Below are 20,883 nucleotides of genomic sequence, written 5' to 3'. Positions count from 1 at the left end.
GAACAGAGACGGGTAGATCAGTATGTCTAGTTGGCGTCAATGGATTTCTGCTGTTGTCATTCAAATGCACCGTCCGTCGACTACCTTCACACGCACGCACACACGAGAAGACAGAGAAATGACTTGTTATCATAAACTTGCTTCTGCAACCCGAACGGCCTGTCCTTAAGAAGGCCTGATTCCTTGTGGTCCGCGGCGGAAATCTCGCGCGTCTCTTGCCAACCGCCGCGGCCTCCATCTGCTCTCGTTTCACCTCTTACCCCCAAAGCCTGATCCCCCCTCCCCAGCCTACATGCCTCGTTTCTGTTGACCAAGCACAATCAGCTCCGGTATCAGGATGCTCATTAGATGACTTTGAATCAACTTCTGGTTCATGATATCAAATCCTAACATTCGCAATCCCATCCCGTGAACCTGCAATAGTTTTTTTGCCGAGAACGCCTGATTTCTATGCCCCTGAAATTTTGACAAGGAAATCTCTTCCTCTTCTTCTTCCCTTCCCCGCCAATTCCCCATTGCGCAGTATCTAAGAGATCACGACAGCTTGTTGAGCTGTTCCCTCTCGGCTTCGTACAGGAAGTCGAAATAGCCCTTGTCAAAGTGGTGCACGCGCACGTAACCGTCCTCTCCTCCGGATGCGTAGCCCTTGCCGGTGGGGTCTGCTGCGACGGTGTTCTGAAAGTAATCAAGGTGTGAGCAGAAGGGAAGGGGAAGACGTGAGGAACAGTAGCAGTAAGGAGCAATAAGGGACACCGCCACAGGAAGAAACACTTACCAAAGGACCGAAATGTCCACGGACACGTCCAACCTCCTCCTCAAAGACCTTGTGGTAGAACCTGGCCTCGAACTTACCCTGCCTCGCAGAGGTGGTGGTGACGTCCATGGCAGCCTGGCCACCACCGAGGATGACAAAGTCCTTCTTGGGAGTGATGGCGGCGCTGTTCAGAGGGGTGTCTGCGGGGTAGGTCTTGAGCACCTCGAGGTCACGGGCGCTGATGAGCTTGGCGGTCTTGTCCTTGCTTGCGGTGATGAGGTAGGTCCTGTCTGGGTTCCACTGCAGGTCCGTAACCTGGCAGCCGAGCTCGTGGACGGGGATGTTGTAGATGAGGTCGCCGTTCTTGCCGTCGTACTGGCTGACGGAGCCGTCCTCGTGGCCGGCGATGATGTACTTGGACAGGTAGCTCCAGCCGGCAACGGTGGCCTTGCTCTCGTCGCAGACGATAGTTAGGACCTTCTCAGGGTTCTGCTCGGCGGTCGGATCGCAGTTGACGTCGAGCACGACGATGGTGCCCAGATGGCCCATGCGCTTCTCGGTGACGCCCAGCAGCTTGGTGCCGTCCTCGGAGAACTCGACGCGCTTGACGGCGGTGGGGAAGTCCCAGGTCATCAGGCACTTGCCGGTCTGGACCTCCCACAGCTTGATGGTGTTGTCAGCGGAGCCTGACGCGATGACAGTAGAGGTCGGGTCGACGTCGACGGTCCAGATGGCACCCTGATGGCCGTGGTATGTACCCATGCGCTCGCCATTGTGGGAGAACCAGGCGCAGATATGTTGATCCTTGGCGGTAGAGAAGATGATGTCGCCATCACGGTTGTATCTGTGGTGGGGGAGGAAGAGAGCTTGTGTCAGCAGGGACAACACGATACTGGACGACCGTGAGAGATGGGTTGAGTGGCCCTTTTGGCACATTTGGCGGGTCGAGAAGATTATGGTTGGCGGGTGGTGGGAGGGGGAAATGTACCTGATTTGTGTGAGGGCACGTTCGTGGCCCGCAAGGAGAATGGGCCTCATGTTGGCAGGGTTATGGCTGTCTCTCGAATATCTTGTCTAGGTAAATTTGTCTCGATATCGAGGGAGCAGGTAAGGGTGATGGTCGAGGACAGGTGGTTCGTTGGTGGGATTTATGTACGGATCGGGTTGTCGTCTTTTGGGTGGCAGAAGTTGGGAATGGGACAAAGCTGATGATAGTGGGGCATTGTGTGCGGTTTGGATTTCTTTTTGGCCTGGGTCCTATTTGGAACTGGTGCCTTGCCTGCCCTGCCCTCGAGATGGGGAGACATGCCCTTTCCTCCTTCACCGCCTTCTGGTTTTGGTAAGACAACCCTAACCCTGCACTCAATGCTCCATCCCACACAAACGCTCACCCAAACAACAACAGCCCTGGGTTCGGAGAGGGTGGTGGTGTCGGTCGATGTGACGCATACTTTACCCTCTTCGTTTCAACCTGTTCACAGGCACACTTGCATCTACCAGGTAGTACGGCTTCAGAACTCCACCCGGACAAGGCATATTCATCTCGTAAATATCAGTCATCGAAACAGGCCCCCTGAATGTTCAATTGGTCACTCCTCTTTTGGGAGTCGGACTGGCTTTTTCCTCCAGCACGGCTCGGGTGACCATGACTTGACACTGTGATGCCCTTCTGCCCGCCTTCTCTTTTTCTTCTTCTCTCCTCTCCGTCTCATGTCATCTCAATCGAATACATTATGCATTTAGTATCCCCTCTACCTGCTGTGTGGAGCATTGGACAGTTTCTGATCTGCTTTTTTTCTTCTTTTTCTTGCTCTCTCAGTCTGAAGACGCAAGGGTTACTAGAGCCCTAATCGAGTCATAGTCAAAATCATCTGCGGACGCGACTACCTGGAGACTTTACCTTCCTTGTTCCTTTGAGTCACCGTCCATTCTTGATGAGCCATTGAAGGATCATCAGCTATCGTGCCCATCATCGAGCCTCTCATCCGTCTCGTCCATCATCTCCATACGGAAAATTAAGATAGAACAAACAGTCATGGCCTCTTGCTCATCCGCCAGGCAGCACCTGGCATCAATGCAAAGGCGCGTCAGTGGCGGCGGTCAGAGGGCCCAACAACAAGCCCAGATAAAGACGGTTTCTGCAAATCTAGCCGCCCGGACCGGAGCCCCGCGATTCTGCCACCCTCGAGCTCCTACTCGTGCTGCTGCCCCGGTTCGGAGATTTACGGCTCATAATTTGTCTGCTCCCAGTGCCGGTCCTTTTCTACTACGTCCTTCATTCACCAGGAAGAGGACCTCCACCTCACACCTTTCGCCTCTTGCATCACAGAACGCACTCGGCAAGGCACACTCTTCATCGAAACAAGCTATGGGGGCCGTCAAGATCGATGGCACTGCCATCGCCAAGAGGATTCGTGAGAGCCTCCACGCAGAGATCGAGGCCAAGAAGCAGGTCAACCCGAGGTTCATCCCATCCCTGAAGATCATTCAAGGTGTGTATCCAGAGAATTTTGTGTGTGTGAAAGCATGCACTCACATCCTTGACCCTGATGACGCGCTGACTGCTGACCATATTTTTCTGGTTCTTGAAAAGTCGGTGATCGTAGTGATTCTTGTAAGTGCTGCTGCCCTATATGGTCGGCGACTGTGACTCCTTTTGCGCATGACTGACTGGCTGACCACTCGCTCTCAGCTACTTATGTTCGCATGAAGCTCAAGGCTGCGTCTGAGGTGAGTCCAACCCGATACCCTTGTGACTCAAGAGTACGTTGACGCCTAAATCGGCTGGAAATCTAGGCTGGCATCCTTTGCGAACTGATTCATCTCCCTGCCGATGTCACCGAGGCAGAGTTGCTCCAGCAGATCACCAAGCTGAACAACGACCACGCGGTCCATGGAATCCTGGTCCAGCTGCCACTTCCTCAGCACATATCAGAGTACGCCATCACATCGGCAGTGCATGCAGAGAAGGATGTCGATGGTTTCGGCACTGACAACATCGGGGAGCTTGCCAAGCGAGGCGGCCACCCCCTATTCACCCCTTGCACCCCACAGGGCGTCATGGTGCTCCTGAAGGAGACGGGTGTTGACCTCAAGGGCAAGAATGCCGTCGTGATTGGCCGGAGTGATATCGTGGGGTCTCCAGTGAGCAGTTTGCTCAGGAATGCGGACGCCACCGTCACTGTATGCCATTCCAAGACGCAGAACCTCGAGGCACATGTGAAGCAGGCCGATGTTGTCGTCGCCGCTATTGGTCAGCCTGCTTTCATCAAAGGCTCATGGCTCAAGCCTGGCGCCATTGTCATCGACGTCGGCACCAACTACATTCCGGATGATACCAAAAAGTCTGGCCAGCGCCTTGTGGGAGATGTTGAGTACGAGGCTGCAGCCGCGGTGGCTTCTCATATCACGCCCGTTCCCGGCGGCGTCGGCCCTATGACCGTGGCCATGCTGCTACAAAACGTCGTCAACTCCACCACGCAGTACTTCGAGAAGCAGAAGAGCAGGAAGGTGACGCCTCTGCCGCTGAAGCTGCAGGACCCAGTCCCTTCAGACATTGCCGTGTCGAGAGCGCAGGTCCCCAAGCAGATCACCCGCGTGGCTGAGGAGACGGGCATCGCTCCGGGAGAGCTGGAGCCCTATGGAGCGTACAAGGCCAAGGTCGACCTGTCCCTCCTCAAGCGTCTGGCCCACCGCCAGAATGGCAAGTACGTGGTTGTCACGGGCATCACGCCCACCCCGCTCGGAGAGGGCAAGTCCACCACGACAATGGGTCTGGCCCAAGCCCTTGGCGCGCACGTTGGGAGGATCACATTCGCCAACGTGCGTCAGCCCAGCCAGGGCCCTACGTTTGGCATCAAGGGTGGCGCTGCTGGTGGTGGCTATAGTCAGGTCATTCCTATGGACGAGTTCAACATGCATCTCACGGGAGACATCCACGCCATCACCGCTGCCAACAACCTTTTGGCGGCCGCCATCGAGACCCGCATGTTCCATGAGAACACACAGAAGGACGGCCCCTTGTACAGGCGTCTCGTCCCAGCCAAGAATGGCAAGCGGCAGTTTGCGCCTGTCATGTTCCGCCGCCTGAAGAAGCTTGGCATCGACAAGACCAACCCTGACGACCTGACCGAGGACGAGATCCACAGATTTGCAAGACTGGACATCGACCCTGAGACCATCACCTGGCGCAGGGTGCTCGACGTCAACGACCGTCACCTGCGAGGGATCACTGTCGGCACAGCCCCTACCGAGAAGGGCCACACTCGGGAGACAGGATTCGACATCTCTGTGGCCAGCGAGTGTATGGCCATCCTGGCTCTGAGCACAAGCTTGCAGGACATGCGGGAGAGGCTGGGCCGCATGGTGGTTGCAACCTCCCGAAACGGCGATCCGGTGACATGCGACGACATCGGCGCAGGTGGGGCTCTGACTGCTCTCATGAAGGATGCTATCAAGCCCAATCTGATGCAGTCCCTCGAGGGCACGCCCGTGTTTGTGCATGCCGGCCCGTTCGCCAACATCAGCATTGGCAACAGCTCGATCCTCGCTGACAAGATGGCCCTGAAGCTGGCTGGCACGGAGCCCGATGAGGACCACGAGGCCAAGGCTGGCTTCGTCATCACCGAAGCCGGCTTCGACTTCACCATGGGCGGCGAGCGCTTCTTCAACATCAAATGCCGGACATCTGGTCTTGTGCCTGATGTTGTCGTGGTCGTTGCTACGGTCCGTGCGCTCAAGGTCCACGGGGGTGGTCCTCCCATCTCCCCGGGTGCTTCTCTTCCGCAGGTGTACAGAGAGGAGAATGTTGAGGTTCTGCGCAAGGGCTGTGTCAACCTCAAGAAACACATTGAGAACGCCCGCGCGTACGGAGTGCCGGTTGTGGTCGCTATCAACAAGTTCTCGACTGACTCGGATGCTGAGATTGCTGTCATCCGCGAGGAGTCGATTGCTGCGGGCGCCGAGGACGCCATCCTGTCGAACCACTGGGCCGAGGGCGGCAAGGGCGCTGTCAAGCTGGCCGAGGGCATCATCGCCGCCAGTCAAAAACCCAAGAACGATTTCAAGCTGCTCTACGGGCTCGACGGCACCGTGCAGGAGCGCATCGAGGCCATCGCCAAGAAGATGTATGGCGCCGATGCAGTCGAGTTTAGCGAGCTGGCGCAGAAGAAGGTCGACACATACACCAAGCAGGGCTTCGGAAACCTGCCCATCTGCGTGGCCAAGACGCAGTACTCGCTGTCACATGACCCCGAGCTGAAGGGTGCGCCCACGGGTTTCACAGTACCGATTCGTGATGTGAGAATGGCGGCTGGTGCTGGTTATTTGTGAGTCCTTTTCTTGTTGTTTCTGTGCTCACTGGGGTGAGTCAAGATTACAATGTGCTAACCTTTTTGAATTATCAAGATACGCACTTGCTGCTGACATTCAGACCATCCCTGGTCTGCCCACAGCCCCAGGATACCTGAACGTGGACGTCGACTCCGAGACAGGTGAGATCGACGGTCTATTCTAGATACACCGTTGGTTTAATTCCCAAATCGACGAAAATATTGATGGACTTGGGCTCGACATGCATGTGGTCTCTGCTCCACAAAGATAACAACAATGCATACGTCACTCAACGTGACGACGACTCATCAGAGGCGTTCAAGGATGGATGGGTAACGGTGTTCAACAGCGAACGGTAAATCGGATAGTAGAAAGCGTTTGCGGTGTGTGTGTGGTCTTTTCAACAATCGGATGGCGCGGCTGGCAAAGATTACGAGACGAGATAGATGCACCTTAACGTGACATACAGGCCTCAGAAGAGGGAAAGGGGGACTACGATGATACCTCAACGAATGGCATGGCTTCATGGGCTACATAATACAAGACAATGTTCAACCTGGTACCGTATTCGTGTCTTGCGTCCTGGTTTGTCTCATAAGTCGTGTCTCAGGTCATCGAACTGTTGTAGAAGAAAATAACTCAGTGCTATGTTGGATGATTACACACTGAGAGGTACTATGCATGGCAAGGAAATGCTTCCAGAGACTATCGCTTCATGAAAGCATATATCTTCACAGGGTATCATCTCATCCAATATTCACATTGTCCAATATTGATTATTTTGTTTCGTTATCATATTATAAACCTCACCCCACATAGAAAAGCCATGAAAACATAAGTCTCTTCTGGAACCTACATATCTGTAGTCTCAAGGCTGAACTCGCAGATGATGGTAATCCATGCCCGACGCAGACAACCTCAAAGAACCAGAACAACCCCCTCCCCCCTTTTCCCCCAAAGCATGATCGTTACCTTGGAAGTGAAATCTGTTTTCACTTATCTGTCAGCAACTCTCTAAGCGAAGCCAAGCCACAGTGGGTTCGAAACTTATACGTCTTAGTAAGGTGATTGTCATTAGCAATGCGTGGGGGGGTGGGGCGTTGAGTGGGATGTGTTTTGAGATGTTGTTCTAAGCACAGTTTCCTATTTGGTTATTTAGGTAGTAGTTACCACGTCTACAGCCCCAGTGATTGGGCTTTGTGACGTCTGTTAGAGCGAGGAGTCAACCGACGTGTCGATTTTACCTTTGTTTTCTCTCTTTGACTTTTTCCTTTCTTCCCTTCTTCTTGAGAACGAAGGGTTGGGGGAAGGGGGAGGGCAAATCATGAAACCTACAAGACAAATCGCAACATAGGTTTCCGGTCCCTTCAATTTTGAAGGTCTGTCATCTATCTGATTCATTCAGCTTGTAATCCATGCAAACCATGTGAGAGATAAGTGATGTGTATTCTTCTGCCCAGGTTTTTCCGTCGAGCATGTGTACGCAACTACTGTAACATGGAAGGTGACACAACTTCTCTTGGTTTTCCCTCCTCGGAGCGTCAGCGTCCGCAGTGCCTCGAATCAAAGCACATCTTACTCCATGGTTTTGGCATTATCACGCCTTGCACAGACTTCCGCCCACCTAAACCCATCGTAATTGAAACGCCATACCGCAGGTGTGCGTGTACAAGAAGGAAGGGGGGGCCACCCAAAATCCCTCCCCCCCCCCGGGCGACCCGCCAACGCACTCCCTCTCTCCCCACCACCTTACCATCCAAACTGCTCACAGTGCAATTCGACTCCTGGGCCGTCACCCCGGATCAAGCTGGCCGTCGTATCCCGGACGGTTCTCATGAAGCCCGACGGCCCACAGGCGGCAACCAGGACCCGGTCTGTGGCTCGCGCCGACGACACGGCCTCGCGGATGAGCGTCGCGGTGTCGGGCCGGCCAGGTCGGAGGTCGTGGCCGTGGAACGAGTCGGTAGAGAGCATACGATTGGTGGCGGCGGCTTTCTCCAGGTCCGCGGCCACGTAGCTGTTGCTGAGCGTGCTGGCGGCCGATGGCCTGGCTGACACATCGCTCTTGACGATGGCGCTGCTGCTGCTGATGATGGCAGGGGCCGCGTTCTGCTGTTTCTGGTGCTGCTGCTGTCGATCCTCCTCCGCGTCTGAGTTCTCCTGGGTGGAGGGGTCGGACGCAGCTGCAGCCGTGACGTACAGCGACGCGTTCACCTTGGGCGAGTGTGGGTGTGTCTTGAGGGTCTGGAGGTGATCGGCGAACCATGATAGGTTGTCTGTTGGTATCACGGTGAAGTGTCAGCCTGGTGTCCTCTTTTTTGGGGGGGTGGGTGGGGGGTGGTTGAATGCGTGCCAAGAGGCAGACAGGTACATGCTGCCTTGCATCTGCCGACTGCTATGCCAGATTGCGTGGGATAATTCAAGGTTGAAGTTATTTTCCCGTGTGGCTTTCCGTGTTCCTTTTTGCCGGATGGGGCTGCACACCCGCCCAGGTAATATCAATTCGATATTGAAGCTCCGCCTCTGCCAATGCCGAGACCCCGAGTATATATGATATCCTTTGATCACACCAATGGCCGCAGTGCATGTGCAGAATGAAGAAGAAAGAGAGAGGCAGAGATACAGAAAAGTGGGTTCATGGCTTACCGTGTTTCTTGACAGCCCAGATAAAGACGATGGTCTTGGTTGAATCTGGTCCCATCCTCTCCAACATGTTGACAGCCAATCCAAAGGTGAAAGTAGCTCCACTCCCTCCTGCGATGAGCACTACTTTATCAAAGGACATGGGATCTGGAAATGTCCCATAAGGTCCGTCCACTGACGCCATGAGTTTCGCCCCAGGGTTTGCCGCCGCGTAACTGTGCAGGTCCCGGGTGAAGCCATCATAGGCATTTACCACAAACTCCATAGGCTCCGTAGCCGCAATCGTGAATGGGTGGCTCTCAAACTTCCGGATAGCTGGGATCCACACAAAACAGTGCTTACCCGGGACGGCACCGAGCGGCCTCTTGGCGAGGAGGATCTTGGTGCCTCCGTCAGGGAGGGGCTCGATGACGGCATGGTTGTTGATGGAGCCGAAGAGCATCCTCGAGCCGCGCACAAGGCGGTCTGCACCCCACAAGCCCGCAATCACGGAAAAAATGACGAGTAGGCCGCTGGACAGCTCGTGCTGGTGGTAACTCGCAGATATCAGGGCGATCAGGAAGCAGACGACGTGCATGACGAGGAAGGCCTCGTACCATATGTGACGGACCACGGTGGCAGAGAAGACCACGCCCAGGAAGCCGAAGCCTGCTACGATACCAGCCCTGACCGAGCCGCCCTCGAAGATCTTGGTCTCGTTGTCGCTGAGGAAGTAGTTGGTGTACATGGAGGCGTGGAGCACGAGGAACACGAACGTGGTGTAGCCCGCGATCTGGTGCAGACCGTTGAGCCGCTCGTACGAGTAGGCACTAAGGAGGGCTAGAGGAGTGTTTTTGAGTGCGAGGAAGACCACGAGGCAGAAATTGGCGCAGAGCATCCTGGGAGAAACTTTTGGTCAGTAAAGTGTACATCCTCGGGGGGAAACGTTAAGGATATACAAGTATAGATTGCCTAAATTACACTTCACACTTACCACCCGCATCTGTTGGCGATGCCCGAGATACTCATTGTCACATTGGTAAGGGTCAAGGACAGGTTGATAGCCACGTAGGCAACGACTACAAGAACATGACCACTAGACGTGAAACCAGGCACTTTCCGGACCAGCAGGTTTCTGAGAATCCTAGATTATGCCAACACAATCAGCGGAGAAGACGTAAAAGCAGGCAAAGGGGCCAGATGTGCACACAAACCTTGAGGCTGAACGGATTGGGTTGTTCGAATTCGGCCTCAGCCTGTTGAATAACAGACGCAACCAGTGGGTGACGATGAAGATGGTCATCAGGCCACAGATTCCGGCTGCATAACGCCGTAGCTGTTGCTGGTTTTTTTGAGTTCTGATCAGCATCGAGGCAGCATTGTAACCACCACTGGACTGCCAGCCTGAGGATAAGGCTCCAGCAATTGATCCTGGCGGGGAAGAGGAGGAAGTCCACGCCGACATCTTGATCGAATAGATTCAGACGGTTGATTTGAGGATGTATGCTATGAAAGTACAGGAGTTGGACAGATGAGCAGAAAAGTAAGAAGGAGAAGTCCAGAGAACGGAGGGACACTGGTCGTCGTTTATATGTGCCGGTTCGGTCTCAACTCAAGGCCACAAATTTGTATGAAATAATGCCTGTTGGGTTGATAAATCATATGAGGCGTACGAGACCTCTGTGCCAGGTGACTGACTAGACGGAGCAGATTTCTAAGCCTCCTTCCGGCCGTGGGCGAAAGCTAAGCTCTGCCAAGTGGTGGAGGCGAGACGTTTAGGTTCGCAGCAAAGGAGGTCAATTTATCGTCTGCCCCGCCCGATGGCTAGGCTGTCACGATAGATGAGGTTGAGACAAGTTGTGGCTTGTTCTTATAGCTCAAGTGACTTGATATTGACACACAAGCAAAAGGCAGGACGACCTCGATATAAACCGAGTGGCCTGATCGAGACAAGTCTCCATACCCCGTCGAGACCCTGGTCGAAATCACTGGCCTGGCCAAGGTGAAGCAGGGTACACCATGACGAGATGTCCATATCACGGGTTTGCCAGACGCTTCCTACTGCTCACTGCACTTCCCTTATCCAAGTGGATGGCAACAAGCCCTCAGAGAAGGACGGGCTGTTGCCCTCCAGGGGGAGGGGGTCTGGTTTTCTCTGACGCCATCACTGCGCTATCTCGGAGTGCCTACCTTATGATGAGGGAGTATCGAGAAGCCCGAGGTCTGCCCCAAATGGGGTTGATAGCAGCATGTACATGGACTCTAGACTTGACAGAGCCTTGGCCGCAGGGAGGGATGGGGACTTGCATTGGTCTGTGACGGGATTTGCATCTGACAGGCACTTGCCCGGGCAAATTTTCCAATTGAGCAGGTATTATAAGTGGTAAAGGTTGACCAAGACGGGCAAGGCAAGAGAAGCAAGGTGCCCAGACCAGAAGCAGCGCAGCATCTAGATGGGTCGCAAGAGACGTGGGAAGTGATCATCCGTGGTAATGAGACACCACTCTGACTGGCTGCGAGTCTCCCCAGATAATATGGGTAATTCGGGCCCAGTGGCATCCACTAGAGTTGGAGGGAACACAAGGAATCTAGGAGGCACACGATCCGTGATTGTCGGGCAGCCGTGAGATGCAGCATGATGCGTGCATGAATCAACGAGGGCCAGCCGCGAAAGACTTCGGCTGGCAGGCTATTCCGGCAGAAATATGATCATGATACCTCCAAAGGCGCCACCAGAGCGCTTTGCTTTTTCCTGTCTTTTTTTCCTCTGTAGCCCCCCTCATTCTGTAAATTTCCGCACCATTCCAAACCGGCCAGCGTGACCACAAAGTGTGTGGAGCCACAGGTCAATCGGAAATTCGGCTGGTCGAGGAATGCACCGTAATTCTAAATGGCAGCACAGAAAGAGCCGCTGAGAGGTCAACGGTCATGTCATCTGTTGATAGTCAGCAAGCAGAGGAACGAGGCCTTTCGCGAAGTATCTTGCGCCGCCGGGCGTCTAGCCCGAATGAGATGGCATATAGATGTCAACTAGGCTGTATAAGTATCCAAGAAGTAAGAGAGCCCTTCATCTTGAAGAAGTGTCTTGTAAGTACCTTGCTCGAAAGCCTGTTGCGCACCGCAAAGACAGATAAGCGGAGCAGCTACTGAGATTAGCATGACGCATTGCAATCGGTAAGGGGAAAAGCAATACGTACTCTTGAACGGTGTCGGGCACCCCGGGGGAAAAGAAAAAGAATGGTAACCGCGCGCCATGGAATGGAATGGCGACAGACAAGCATGTCGCGTTGAAGTGAGTGATCAGCCATGCCCTTGCCCTGTAGCTAACGCCGATACAGTCTCGATGACGTGCTGGACAGGATTGTGGGGGGAGGAAGTGACAGCCACGATAACTTAAGAAGATCTTGCTTGGCTTGATAAGACCATGCAGCCGACAAAATGAGGAAAGTGCCATGCCGTCAACAAAAGTATTCTAGACATATGTCTTTTCTGATGTTTCCCCCTTCTTTGTATTTTTTCTTACTTTTGTTTTCGTCCCCTTCCTTCAATTCTGTAGTTTTTTCTATTTCTTATTCTGTCGAGATTTCCTGCCGCCAACAGACGCAGGACAGACTGGATCAACCCACCAGAGAACCTTCTGAGAGGTTCGCAGCTCGGCACTGTGTTCAAGGGATTTTTGAATTGCAAGCTCTTTCTTCATCAGACAATTGGAATGGGCCCAACCAACACGTCCCTCAAATTTACCTACTAAAGTAGACTAGTCTCATCTCAGGGCAAATATCGAGACATTCATGCATGGAGGGTATGATGAGGCGCATCGTAGCCCTGCAAAAAGGTGACATGCTTGTGCATGGTGAACATGGTCGAAGACAAGAAGAGAAGGACGTCTGAATAAGCTTGTTAATCGCGTGCTCCACATTATTCGGTATTTACGTGGTACGCAGTGCAGGGCCGATCCACCACCCGCTTGGCAGGACGGGATGTCCACAGCACCTGCCCAGTCATTGCATGATCTCTTATTCATGTAGGTAGTCAGGTAATGAAACTTTGAATCTTGGTTGCTATTGCTTCTGATCTCCATTCATCTCATCTCGCAAGAAACGAACTGGCGCTGGGATGCATCGGTATTTTTCCGCCTCCCTGCCTCAGACGGAATATTTTCAGAGTCCTCCACCAAACAGCAGCATCCAAATTCCTTGGATGACCGGGGGAAAAAGACAAGAAAGATGCCACGTTCATCCGAGGTGCCCCTTGCCACCTACGCGAGCCACAGCCGCCCGCACGGCAGAGGATGATGCCTTAGCAGCCGCATGTCATGAATGTCTTCTCTTGTCGACAATCTCCACCGATAATGCGACCTGCCCCATGTTGAACAGTGACCACGCGAATCCCAACTTCTCGATGGCGCCAATCAAACTCTAATCATGTCTCCTTCCCACCTATACATCCCACGGTTATACTATCCTATCCTACCATAGGGTTGGGGCGTGGGGGGACCACAAGCACACACAGCCTTGGACTTCATGGCCTCGTCACCTCAACTCTGTGCGCCTTTCCTCATCGTGCCCAACAGCAAAATTGTCTCCCGGTGAAGGGGTCCTCTTGAAACAAGTCAATTTTTAGGAGGTGATAGGCTCTCGGACCTGCCAACTACGGTAACCCAGCGCGTTCTCGATCAGCGCCACGGCACCAAGGCGCAGCTGCCCTCTTCTTGGCCCTGGTTAGGCTGCGTGGGTTCTGACCACGTAATCCTCCTCCCTCTCCTTCAGCCTCTCGTCATTTTCGTCGGCACAATATCCACCCTGCTCGGACGCGTAATCATACAGAGTCAACAATCTTCCGTCGTTGTCATGCAGCTACCCGTGCGGGTCGTGGAAGGGCTGCACCCGCTGCTTCACCCCTGGGGCGGGGACGTGAAACCACGATATTCAGCACGACAAGGGTGTTGTCTCCATATTGGCCAAGAATCATCCTCCTCCGTCTCTCGACTGCATATTTTTTCCACGATTGCATTGCTGTTCTTACGCTCTTATCTCGGTGAGATGTTTCTTGGCCAGGTACGGTTTTTTTTTTTTCCTTTCCTTTCTTTTCTCTTTCTTCTTCCTCTCGATTCTTTTCGATTATTTTTTCTCCTCTAGCACGCCTGAGAGATGCTGAATACTCGTTTGACACAGGCACGCGGACCCGCAGCGGTTTTATCATCAACTTTATCATACTGACTACCGTTCATTTCCACACAAAGATATCAAAGCTCTGTAGGAAACAAACCACCCCGTTCCGCACTGTGTGCCTCAAAAAAAGAGGAAAGGACAGAAGGTCGCTCAATCCGGGCACGCCCACCCCGGGGAATGGGCACATATCCTGATGTCAGGGGTTGTCGTAAACTTGCAGTTCCTGCAGACAGCGAACGCGCTGCTACATGGCTTGAAGTCTTGGAGTGGGCACACCTTCCGCTTGAAGGTACTGGTGATAAGGCTGCTGCCCTGCATGTCAAAGGTTAAGTGGTGACGCCCAAGTATCTATCCCACTGTTGACCATTGACTTGGCAAAATCGGGTTTCGAAAACATGCTGGGGGTTATTTTCAGAATGGGAAGGCCTCGCTATCTTCACCTCTCTGATAGCCAGAAAATTATGGAGGTCTTTAATGTGGCTGTCACTTGTGGGATGTGAAACAACTTCCTATGGAGACTCTACGAGGAAAATGTCCCTTCCTCTTCCTCTTCTGGCCTCCGATCCAATCTCATAAACATAATTTCTCATAACAAAGACCCGAGCTCTCACACCCTGACAGTGCATGCTCAAGCCCTTGGCCTCCCTCTTGGCCGCCTCGTGCGCTCCATTTCATCGTTGAGATCAATGATCCTATCGACCAGGTCACCATTGTAGGCGTCTCCCATGTTCTCCTGGACCGCTTTGGCATGCTTCATCATGTCCTGCAAAGCATCCTTGGAGCTGTTCGATTCGCTCTGGAACCTGACAGCAGCAGCAGTTCTTGTCGCAGACAATTTGTAGAAGACCATCGCACCCCAGTCATTTGCGATGGCAACCTCTTCCCACCTGTCGTCGAATTCCTTCAAGACGGGTCGTGGATCATCTGCAGCCATCGCCCGGCGGAGGACCTCCGTTCTCTCCTCGAGAAAGTCCCTGAAGAGCCTGACCCCGGCTCTCTGCTCATCCGTGGGCGCCTTGCTAACACGATCCCGATAATCGGCGATGGCGACCATGTTTTGGTACAGCTGCGACTGGGGATCAAGCAGCCCGCTGTAGCGATCGAGGAATTCGTTCGCTGTCCGAAACTTATTCAGGTTCAGGCGATTGATCTCTGACCGTGCCTTCCAGAGATTGGACTGACTATCCTGCAGGGCCTCCTGCGTCTTCTTTAGCTCGGTCAGAAGAGCTTTTTTCTGCTGTTTGGCTAGGTCGGTCTCGCGCTGCGCCTCCTTGACCCGCTCCTCAGCCTCCTGGACCCTCTTCCCAGCCTTTCGCGTCCCTTCTTGGCCATGAGTTTCCTCCTCCTCGTCGTTTTCGTCCTCAATATCCGGCAGACCCTCCATCAGCTGTGCATCCAGACGTGCTGCCCTGCTACGCTCGCTCTCGAGGTCTGCGATGAGCTTCTGCTCCCGCCGTAGCGCCGCCCTGAGGTCCTCCTCAGCCTGCACATATCTGGCATGCTGCTCGCTCGCCAGCCTCTCGGGCGCCGCCGCCTGGGCACGGTACCTGTTGGTCTCGATCAGCTGCTCCTCCAGCCTGTGGATGCGCGCTCTGAGACCGGCCTCGAGCTCGTCCTTGTCCTTCATGCGGTCTTCGTACTTGAGCCGGTCCAGGTGCCGGCCCTTGCTCGCATTTTCGTGCGCATACCACAGGTCGCTCATGTTCTCCCTCGCCTCCGCGAGCTGCCCCGCTAGCTTCTGTCGCTGCGCCTCGGAAGCCTGCAGTCGCGCCTCGAGGTCGTCTGCGCGCTTTCGCTCGTTTTCTAAGAGTACTGCGACCGTCTGGGAGGCACTTCGTAGGGGAGGGGTTGGTTCCGCTGGCATCTCTGCACTGGCCGCCATGGTGGTCCCGCCTTGCTCGACCGCATTGTCCTCAGCCTTGGTATTTGTCCCACCACACTCGACTTCGTCCCATTGTTCTCGAGACATCTTGATGAAAGGAGCAGGGCCAAGGCTCGGGTCTCCAACATGAGGCACCACCTCTTCAGATAGGTTGCCCCCCATAAGAGCGTCGGTCAAGATCTCTGCAACGGTCTCGTTGGACTCAGCGTCGTCGAGTACGTTTGTTTCTGCTGGTGGTGTTGTAGGAGCCGCGCCACCAGCGCTAGGCGTTTTCGATGGTTCGTTACTCGTTATTGGGGCTGCCTTTGCCTCCACTTCATCCGTCGAGGGGCCAAGCATGGTGGGAGAGGGAAGGTTTGATCCGTCGGTTGCTATCGCCTCGCTAGCCTCTCCAGTCTCCTGAGGTGAAGGAGGGACGGCTGCTGTTGTCGTTTGCGATGTGCCTCCTAGGCTTGCGTCATCTCTGGCAACGGGCGATCCTCGAATAGAGTTCTCAGCTCTCAACTTCTGTTTAGATGACTTCCTGCCCATCGTTGAGGAGGGTTGTGTGGTCTGAGGTTGAAAGGAAGGTGTTGGCTCGACGATGTTAACAGGATGGGTAAACCTGGCCAGTCTGGATAATTTCGCAAGTCTACCCTTAACATAGAGTTTGCAAGTGTCGTCTGGGTATCGGTGTTAGGAATGGAAGCTGCTGCAAACCAGAGGCCTTCTATGCGCGCCCAGCTCTTTAGTGTACTGCTGGTCGAATCGAACCTGCACATCTCAGTTCTGGACAAAGACATGGCCAAAGAGTATGATCTGAGTAGGACTTTTGGTTGTGAAAGCCCCATGTGAAGATGTCGAGGTTCGTCTTGCCTGATCCGGACAAACCCTCGAGAACAAAGGCATTAACCCTTACAAGCACCACAAACCACCTGAAAATGGGTGAGTTTACATAGTATCATAATTAGGAGTTAGAGAGAACCGCATTGCTTGGTAGACTCGCTTTGTCGTTGCAAATTGTGCAACTGAATGGAGAAGCCTAAGCTGACATCACGGTGGCAATGATATGGTTCTAAGAGGTTTGTTTATGAAGGTCAACGCTCCCTTTTCACACTCTGTTTTATTTCTTTCTTTATTCTCTCCCCTAGACAACAGAACAGCTTCGTAAGTGCTTGCTAGCTTTGCTGAAGGCGCAGGATTAAAGTAAGCGTAACTGTTGCTTGATCCCAAACACATGTTATATAGGTAGACACATCAAGATGGATGATACTTTTGAGATAGAGGAAGACGCGGAGAGAAGTGGAGGATTCGTAACAGCAGAGATTAATAAGCAGATCTGAGAGCAACCCTGTCAGGAACTTCTTATTCATCCCATTCTGAGCTACCTTGGCCCCCATCTTCTATATAGTAAGTGCTTATACGGCCTACACCCTCTGTTTCTTCCTTTCCCTCATGGCTATCTGGAAGTCTCGTGAATACGTAGTCTGATGACGACTCCTGTAATGGGATGAAGGGTTTTCTATTGAAACTCCCCTTGATGTAAAAGATGTCTCAATGTCATCAGCAGACTATTCCGTGACAGCCGTGGAGAACCTCCATTCTGTCCAGGTTTGGCCTTGCCTGGAGTTACATTCAATCCTTTTCGGACTACTACGGTTGAATCAATAGCGCTGGATGAGGATCATCCAATCGCATTGTAGCTGGGCGAAAAGAATGGCTAATAAGTGCTTCCTACGAGGCATTCAGACATTATCCTAGGGGATGAGTCGATTCGATATAAACTCGACATGCGGTTTGAAAAGGTTTGCAGGACACAGTTTGGCTTGGTAAACAAAACTTTCATCTCACGCTATACGGCTGCTGTACTGGATATGTTGCTCAAATCCACCGAGAAGACTGGATTGGCTCCTAATTGAGAGGATGAAAGTAGAGCAACGTGATTCGAAAACTTCCAGTTGTCGTGCTGAGAGTATTAGCTATCATATGGCAAGGAATGATATGACACAACCCTATCTCCCCTGCTTCACTTTTAGTTCCCGACCCATCCGCAGTAAGTGTGCCCAAGCTGAAAGCAATTATAGTGGCAATAATTATATGTTGGCGCGAATATAGGGCAGGGTGAGGGTCTTTCATTGTATTCTGTCATGGTGCAGATGCCTCAGCCCCTGCGAGGATTCACCTCGCAGTACTCTGGAACGACCGAGATGTTTCACGATTTATATAAGAAGTTTGTTTCTTTCTTTTTCTTTTTTCAATCCCTTCCTCTATTCTGGGACGATGGCGGCTGGCGAAATCAACAAGCCTAAGTACGAGACTGCTCACGGGATATTGGCAGCCATTGAGGAGGCAGACGAAATGCCTATGTGGGTAAACAGCTGAAAGTGATACCACAGCGACGTTGCAGAAGGAACATATTAGTGACCAGGGAGCGCAGTATTAGGAACTATTTTCTGTCTGGGTAACAGGGAGAGCTTTGGAATCATCGGGTCCGCGGCCAAGTGGACAGGTCTGCTGTATCACACACATTCTCTCTCTTTCCTTCTTCCCCCCCTCCTTTTCGTATTTTTGGAAAGGTCCAGCCGTTTGGCGGTGGCTGGACCAATATGTCGTGCGTCCGAAGATCAAGACAGTAATTAACTCCAGTAGTATAGAAGGATCTCAGCATGTTCGGAATCGGACATAAGAGCCACGGCACTAACTCCTTTCGGGGTGGACCTCGAGGCCTTTGAAGCATTGGCAGGAATAATAGTCTGCATCATGAGTATAGTAGTAAAGACGGCTCTTTCATTGTCTTTGTCTTCTTCAAGGCAGCTTGTGGTAGTTGTTCGCCACACTGAGCTGTTTCCTGTCATTCTCACTGCTTCAGATGATTCAGAAGTAGTCGCTGTGACATAATTTCATGCCTTGACAGCTAAGAGCACTAGTCATGAGAGATCAGCCTTGAAGTCTGAAACGTAAGCGGTCATGGCGGGTCAATCTTCACCTTTACATACTCACAGAATGTATACCCACTTGAGCCAGAGAATGATGCGAATGCGCTCCTGAGCACGTTCCTTTGCAGCGACCATTGATGATCCAAGTTCAACAAAGCGCCCCCGCCCCTCTTTCTCTCTCCCTCCACCGAAATCTCGTCACAAATCCTCACGGGTGCTCATATTCGTGCCATAATAGTGGCTGACTCGCTGCCCCGTCGAGGGTTGGCTGGGGGGTAATCATATATCACTTTACTTGAGCCAACGGCGTCCGTCCCGTCTGTCGGTCTCGAACATGACGGGGACTAAGGCTGATCCCCACGAATTCTACAGTAGTTGCATGGAATGTACGTTTCATGCGTTCGAGTACCCCACAAAGCTCAGGTCATAAGAATGAGAGGGGCCCTGTCTGTACGAGAGTAATATGTGCAAAACGTTGTTTTCGTCGTCGTTTTTCATCATAAGACAATAAACTTCCAGTCATCTCATATCTGGGAAAGAAAACCGGGGCTCAGAGAATGTTGCAGTTTCAGCACGCGAGCAAGCAGTGCGTTTGTCGCTTGCACAATTTCAAAGTGCAGCACTTTTGTGTTTCGTCCATGGGCATTTATTTTCTCCCCTTGGGAGTTGCTTCTTTCGAACCCTGCGTTGCTGATGGGCCACCAACTGACGACGCCATAGCCCGGACAGGCAGGTCCGCAGGAGAGAGTCACACCAAAAAACGCAGGTGGGCAAAGTCCCAGGGTGTTGGAAATGAAGCGCCGCCCCCAACATGCTCGGTCTAGCAATGCGACCCTGCGTAGAGCCTCAGGAACAATAAGCATCACGGGCCTTCCAAAGGGCCCACGAAGAGCCGATGCCCCGGTGATGTAGCACAGGGTCGCATCGCTGCAACGAGGCTGATGAGAATTCCTCGTACGGCCCAGCCGAGTGAGGGAGACGAGGCTGCTCTTGACCGGTGAGGCAAGACACTGGAGATGATGTCTGCCCAACAACAAGGGATGAGAGTTTTAATCACAATGCCAGGCTCCCTATTCGGCATGTTTCTCCATGGTGTGTGTCCACAGCGAATCCAAGGCGGGGGTCAAGATCCGCATTTTGTTCTGCGCTTGCACCAGATGGCCTGGATCGTCGATTTTTGATCTTTTGCTCGGGTTCTTCTCTGGGTCTTTCTCTCTTGTATGTCAGCACTTGTCATCAACAGGTTGGCTTGCGTGTTGCTAGCTAGCCTGGGGAATATACAGCATTTAGCGCAGTGGTCCCAGGGGTATGGCCCCCCTTCCCTCGCGTCTTCCCCGCTCGCACTCATAGCTAGGCCCTGTAAGGCCCCTAGTAGGCCTGGCCCGGAAGCTTGGTAGCCAGTGGTAGCGATCACAACATAGGCCCGTGCCGACAAGCCCGCGGCGGAGCCTGCCAGGAGCTGCCAAGGTTGAGGTTGGCCCCTGACCAAGGAAACCAACCGCCAAGCCCCCGGGCTCCCGACTCCAGCAAACGTCAGGGATGGACTTTGGGGAGGGGGAGGAGTTGGAGGTGGGACCCTCGCTGCCTGGACCTTGACCTGGACCTGGACCTGGACCTAGACTCTCTCACCCTTTTCCCCAAGCTCGCCTACTAAGTACTAAAAGATCTATCCTTACTAAGTACTTACTCCGCACACCGCGAGAACACATGCAGCCCTGTCGACTGCCGGCCACCCACCGCCTGTGGCCTGGCGCATTTCTTCTCCGTGTTATACTCTTCACACCTTCACACCTTTTTCTTGTCTTGGTCAAGCTCTATTCGTCACCGCGATCGTTGATCTTCGCTCTCTCCTGTATTTTTATTTTACTTCAAATATATGTATGTATACACACACACACACACACACCAGCAGAGCACATTGTGCCATGTTTCCGTCAACAGCAGCAGCAGCAGCAGCAGTAGCAACGATAACGAAGTGAAAGAGGGGATGGTTCGTCATCATCGAAGTCCCGAGCTCCTTATCTACTGTCTACTTAATTTTTTTTTTCTCTCTCTCTCTCTACCTATATACAGTACTTACTCCATAGAGCAGTGTTTCCTACTGTTATGAGGTACTATGGTACTATGGTACATACCGCAGTAAATCGCATTCGCATTATCGTTACAGTATCAGACAGAGGCTGGGCCCAGGTCGGATCTAGCAAAGCT

The 20,883-nt window shown here is 53.0% G+C and overlaps 4 protein-coding genes across 4 annotated transcripts; 2 read left to right on the top strand and 2 right to left on the bottom strand.

Moving 5' to 3' along the window:
- Positions 1-106: 106 nt before the first annotated feature.
- Positions 107-1,931, bottom strand: M406DRAFT_296298 (WD40 repeat-like protein). Its single transcript, XM_040919240.1, has 3 exons — positions 1,743-1,931; positions 776-1,598; positions 107-675 (listed from the first exon to the last, which is right to left on the bottom strand). The coding sequence occupies exons 1-3, from the start codon at positions 1,790-1,792 to the stop codon at positions 535-537; spliced, it is 1,014 nt and encodes a 337-aa protein (XP_040771824.1). The 5' UTR covers positions 1,793-1,931; the 3' UTR covers positions 107-534.
- Positions 1,932-3,122: 1,191 nt separating this feature from the next.
- M406DRAFT_47692 (uncharacterized protein) lies at positions 3,123-6,269 on the top strand (the record flags this gene model as incomplete). Its single annotated transcript, XM_040924343.1, has 5 exons — positions 3,123-3,246; positions 3,348-3,368; positions 3,447-3,484; positions 3,551-6,081; positions 6,161-6,269. 5 exons carry the CDS (start codon positions 3,123-3,125, stop codon positions 6,267-6,269), a joined length of 2,823 nt encoding a protein of 940 aa, XP_040771823.1.
- A 45-nt stretch (positions 6,270-6,314) lies between these two features.
- On the top strand, positions 6,315-6,749 carry M406DRAFT_103520 (uncharacterized protein). The gene has a single exon (XM_040915070.1). It carries the CDS (start codon positions 6,532-6,534, stop codon positions 6,721-6,723), a length of 192 nt encoding a protein of 63 aa, XP_040771822.1. The 5' UTR covers positions 6,315-6,531; the 3' UTR covers positions 6,724-6,749.
- Positions 6,750-7,834: 1,085 nt separating this feature from the next.
- Positions 7,835-10,076, bottom strand: M406DRAFT_343011 (uncharacterized protein; the record flags this gene model as incomplete). Its single annotated transcript, XM_040921826.1, has 4 exons — positions 7,835-8,361; positions 8,732-9,606; positions 9,702-9,851; positions 9,976-10,076. 4 exons carry the CDS (start codon positions 10,074-10,076, stop codon positions 7,835-7,837), a joined length of 1,653 nt encoding a protein of 550 aa, XP_040771821.1.
- Positions 10,077-20,883: the final 10,807 nt, after the last annotated feature.

This window comes from Cryphonectria parasitica (genome assembly GCF_011745365.1).
Source record: "Cryphonectria parasitica EP155 unplaced genomic scaffold M406scaffold_9, whole genome shotgun sequence".
Lineage (NCBI taxonomy): Eukaryota > Fungi > Ascomycota > Sordariomycetes > Diaporthales > Cryphonectriaceae > Cryphonectria > Cryphonectria parasitica.
Note: the sequence above shows the minus strand (reverse complement) of the source record. Positions and strands in the feature narration are given on the sequence as shown.

Coding starts and splice junctions, on each gene's coding strand:
- M406DRAFT_296298 (XM_040919240.1), bottom strand. CDS start 1,792: ATGAGGCCCATTCTCCTTGCGGGCCACGAACGTGCCCTCACACAAATC. Junction 1,599..1,742: donor CGTGCCCTCACACAAATCAG/GTACATTTCCCC, acceptor CCCCCACCACAG/ATACAACCGTGATGGCGACA. Junction 676..775: donor GTGGACATTTCGGTCCTTTG/GTAAGTGTTTCT, acceptor GATTACTTTCAG/AACACCGTCGCAGCAGACCC.
- M406DRAFT_103520 (XM_040915070.1), top strand. CDS start 6,532: ATGCACCTTAACGTGACATACAGGCCTCAGAAGAGGGAAAGGGGGACT.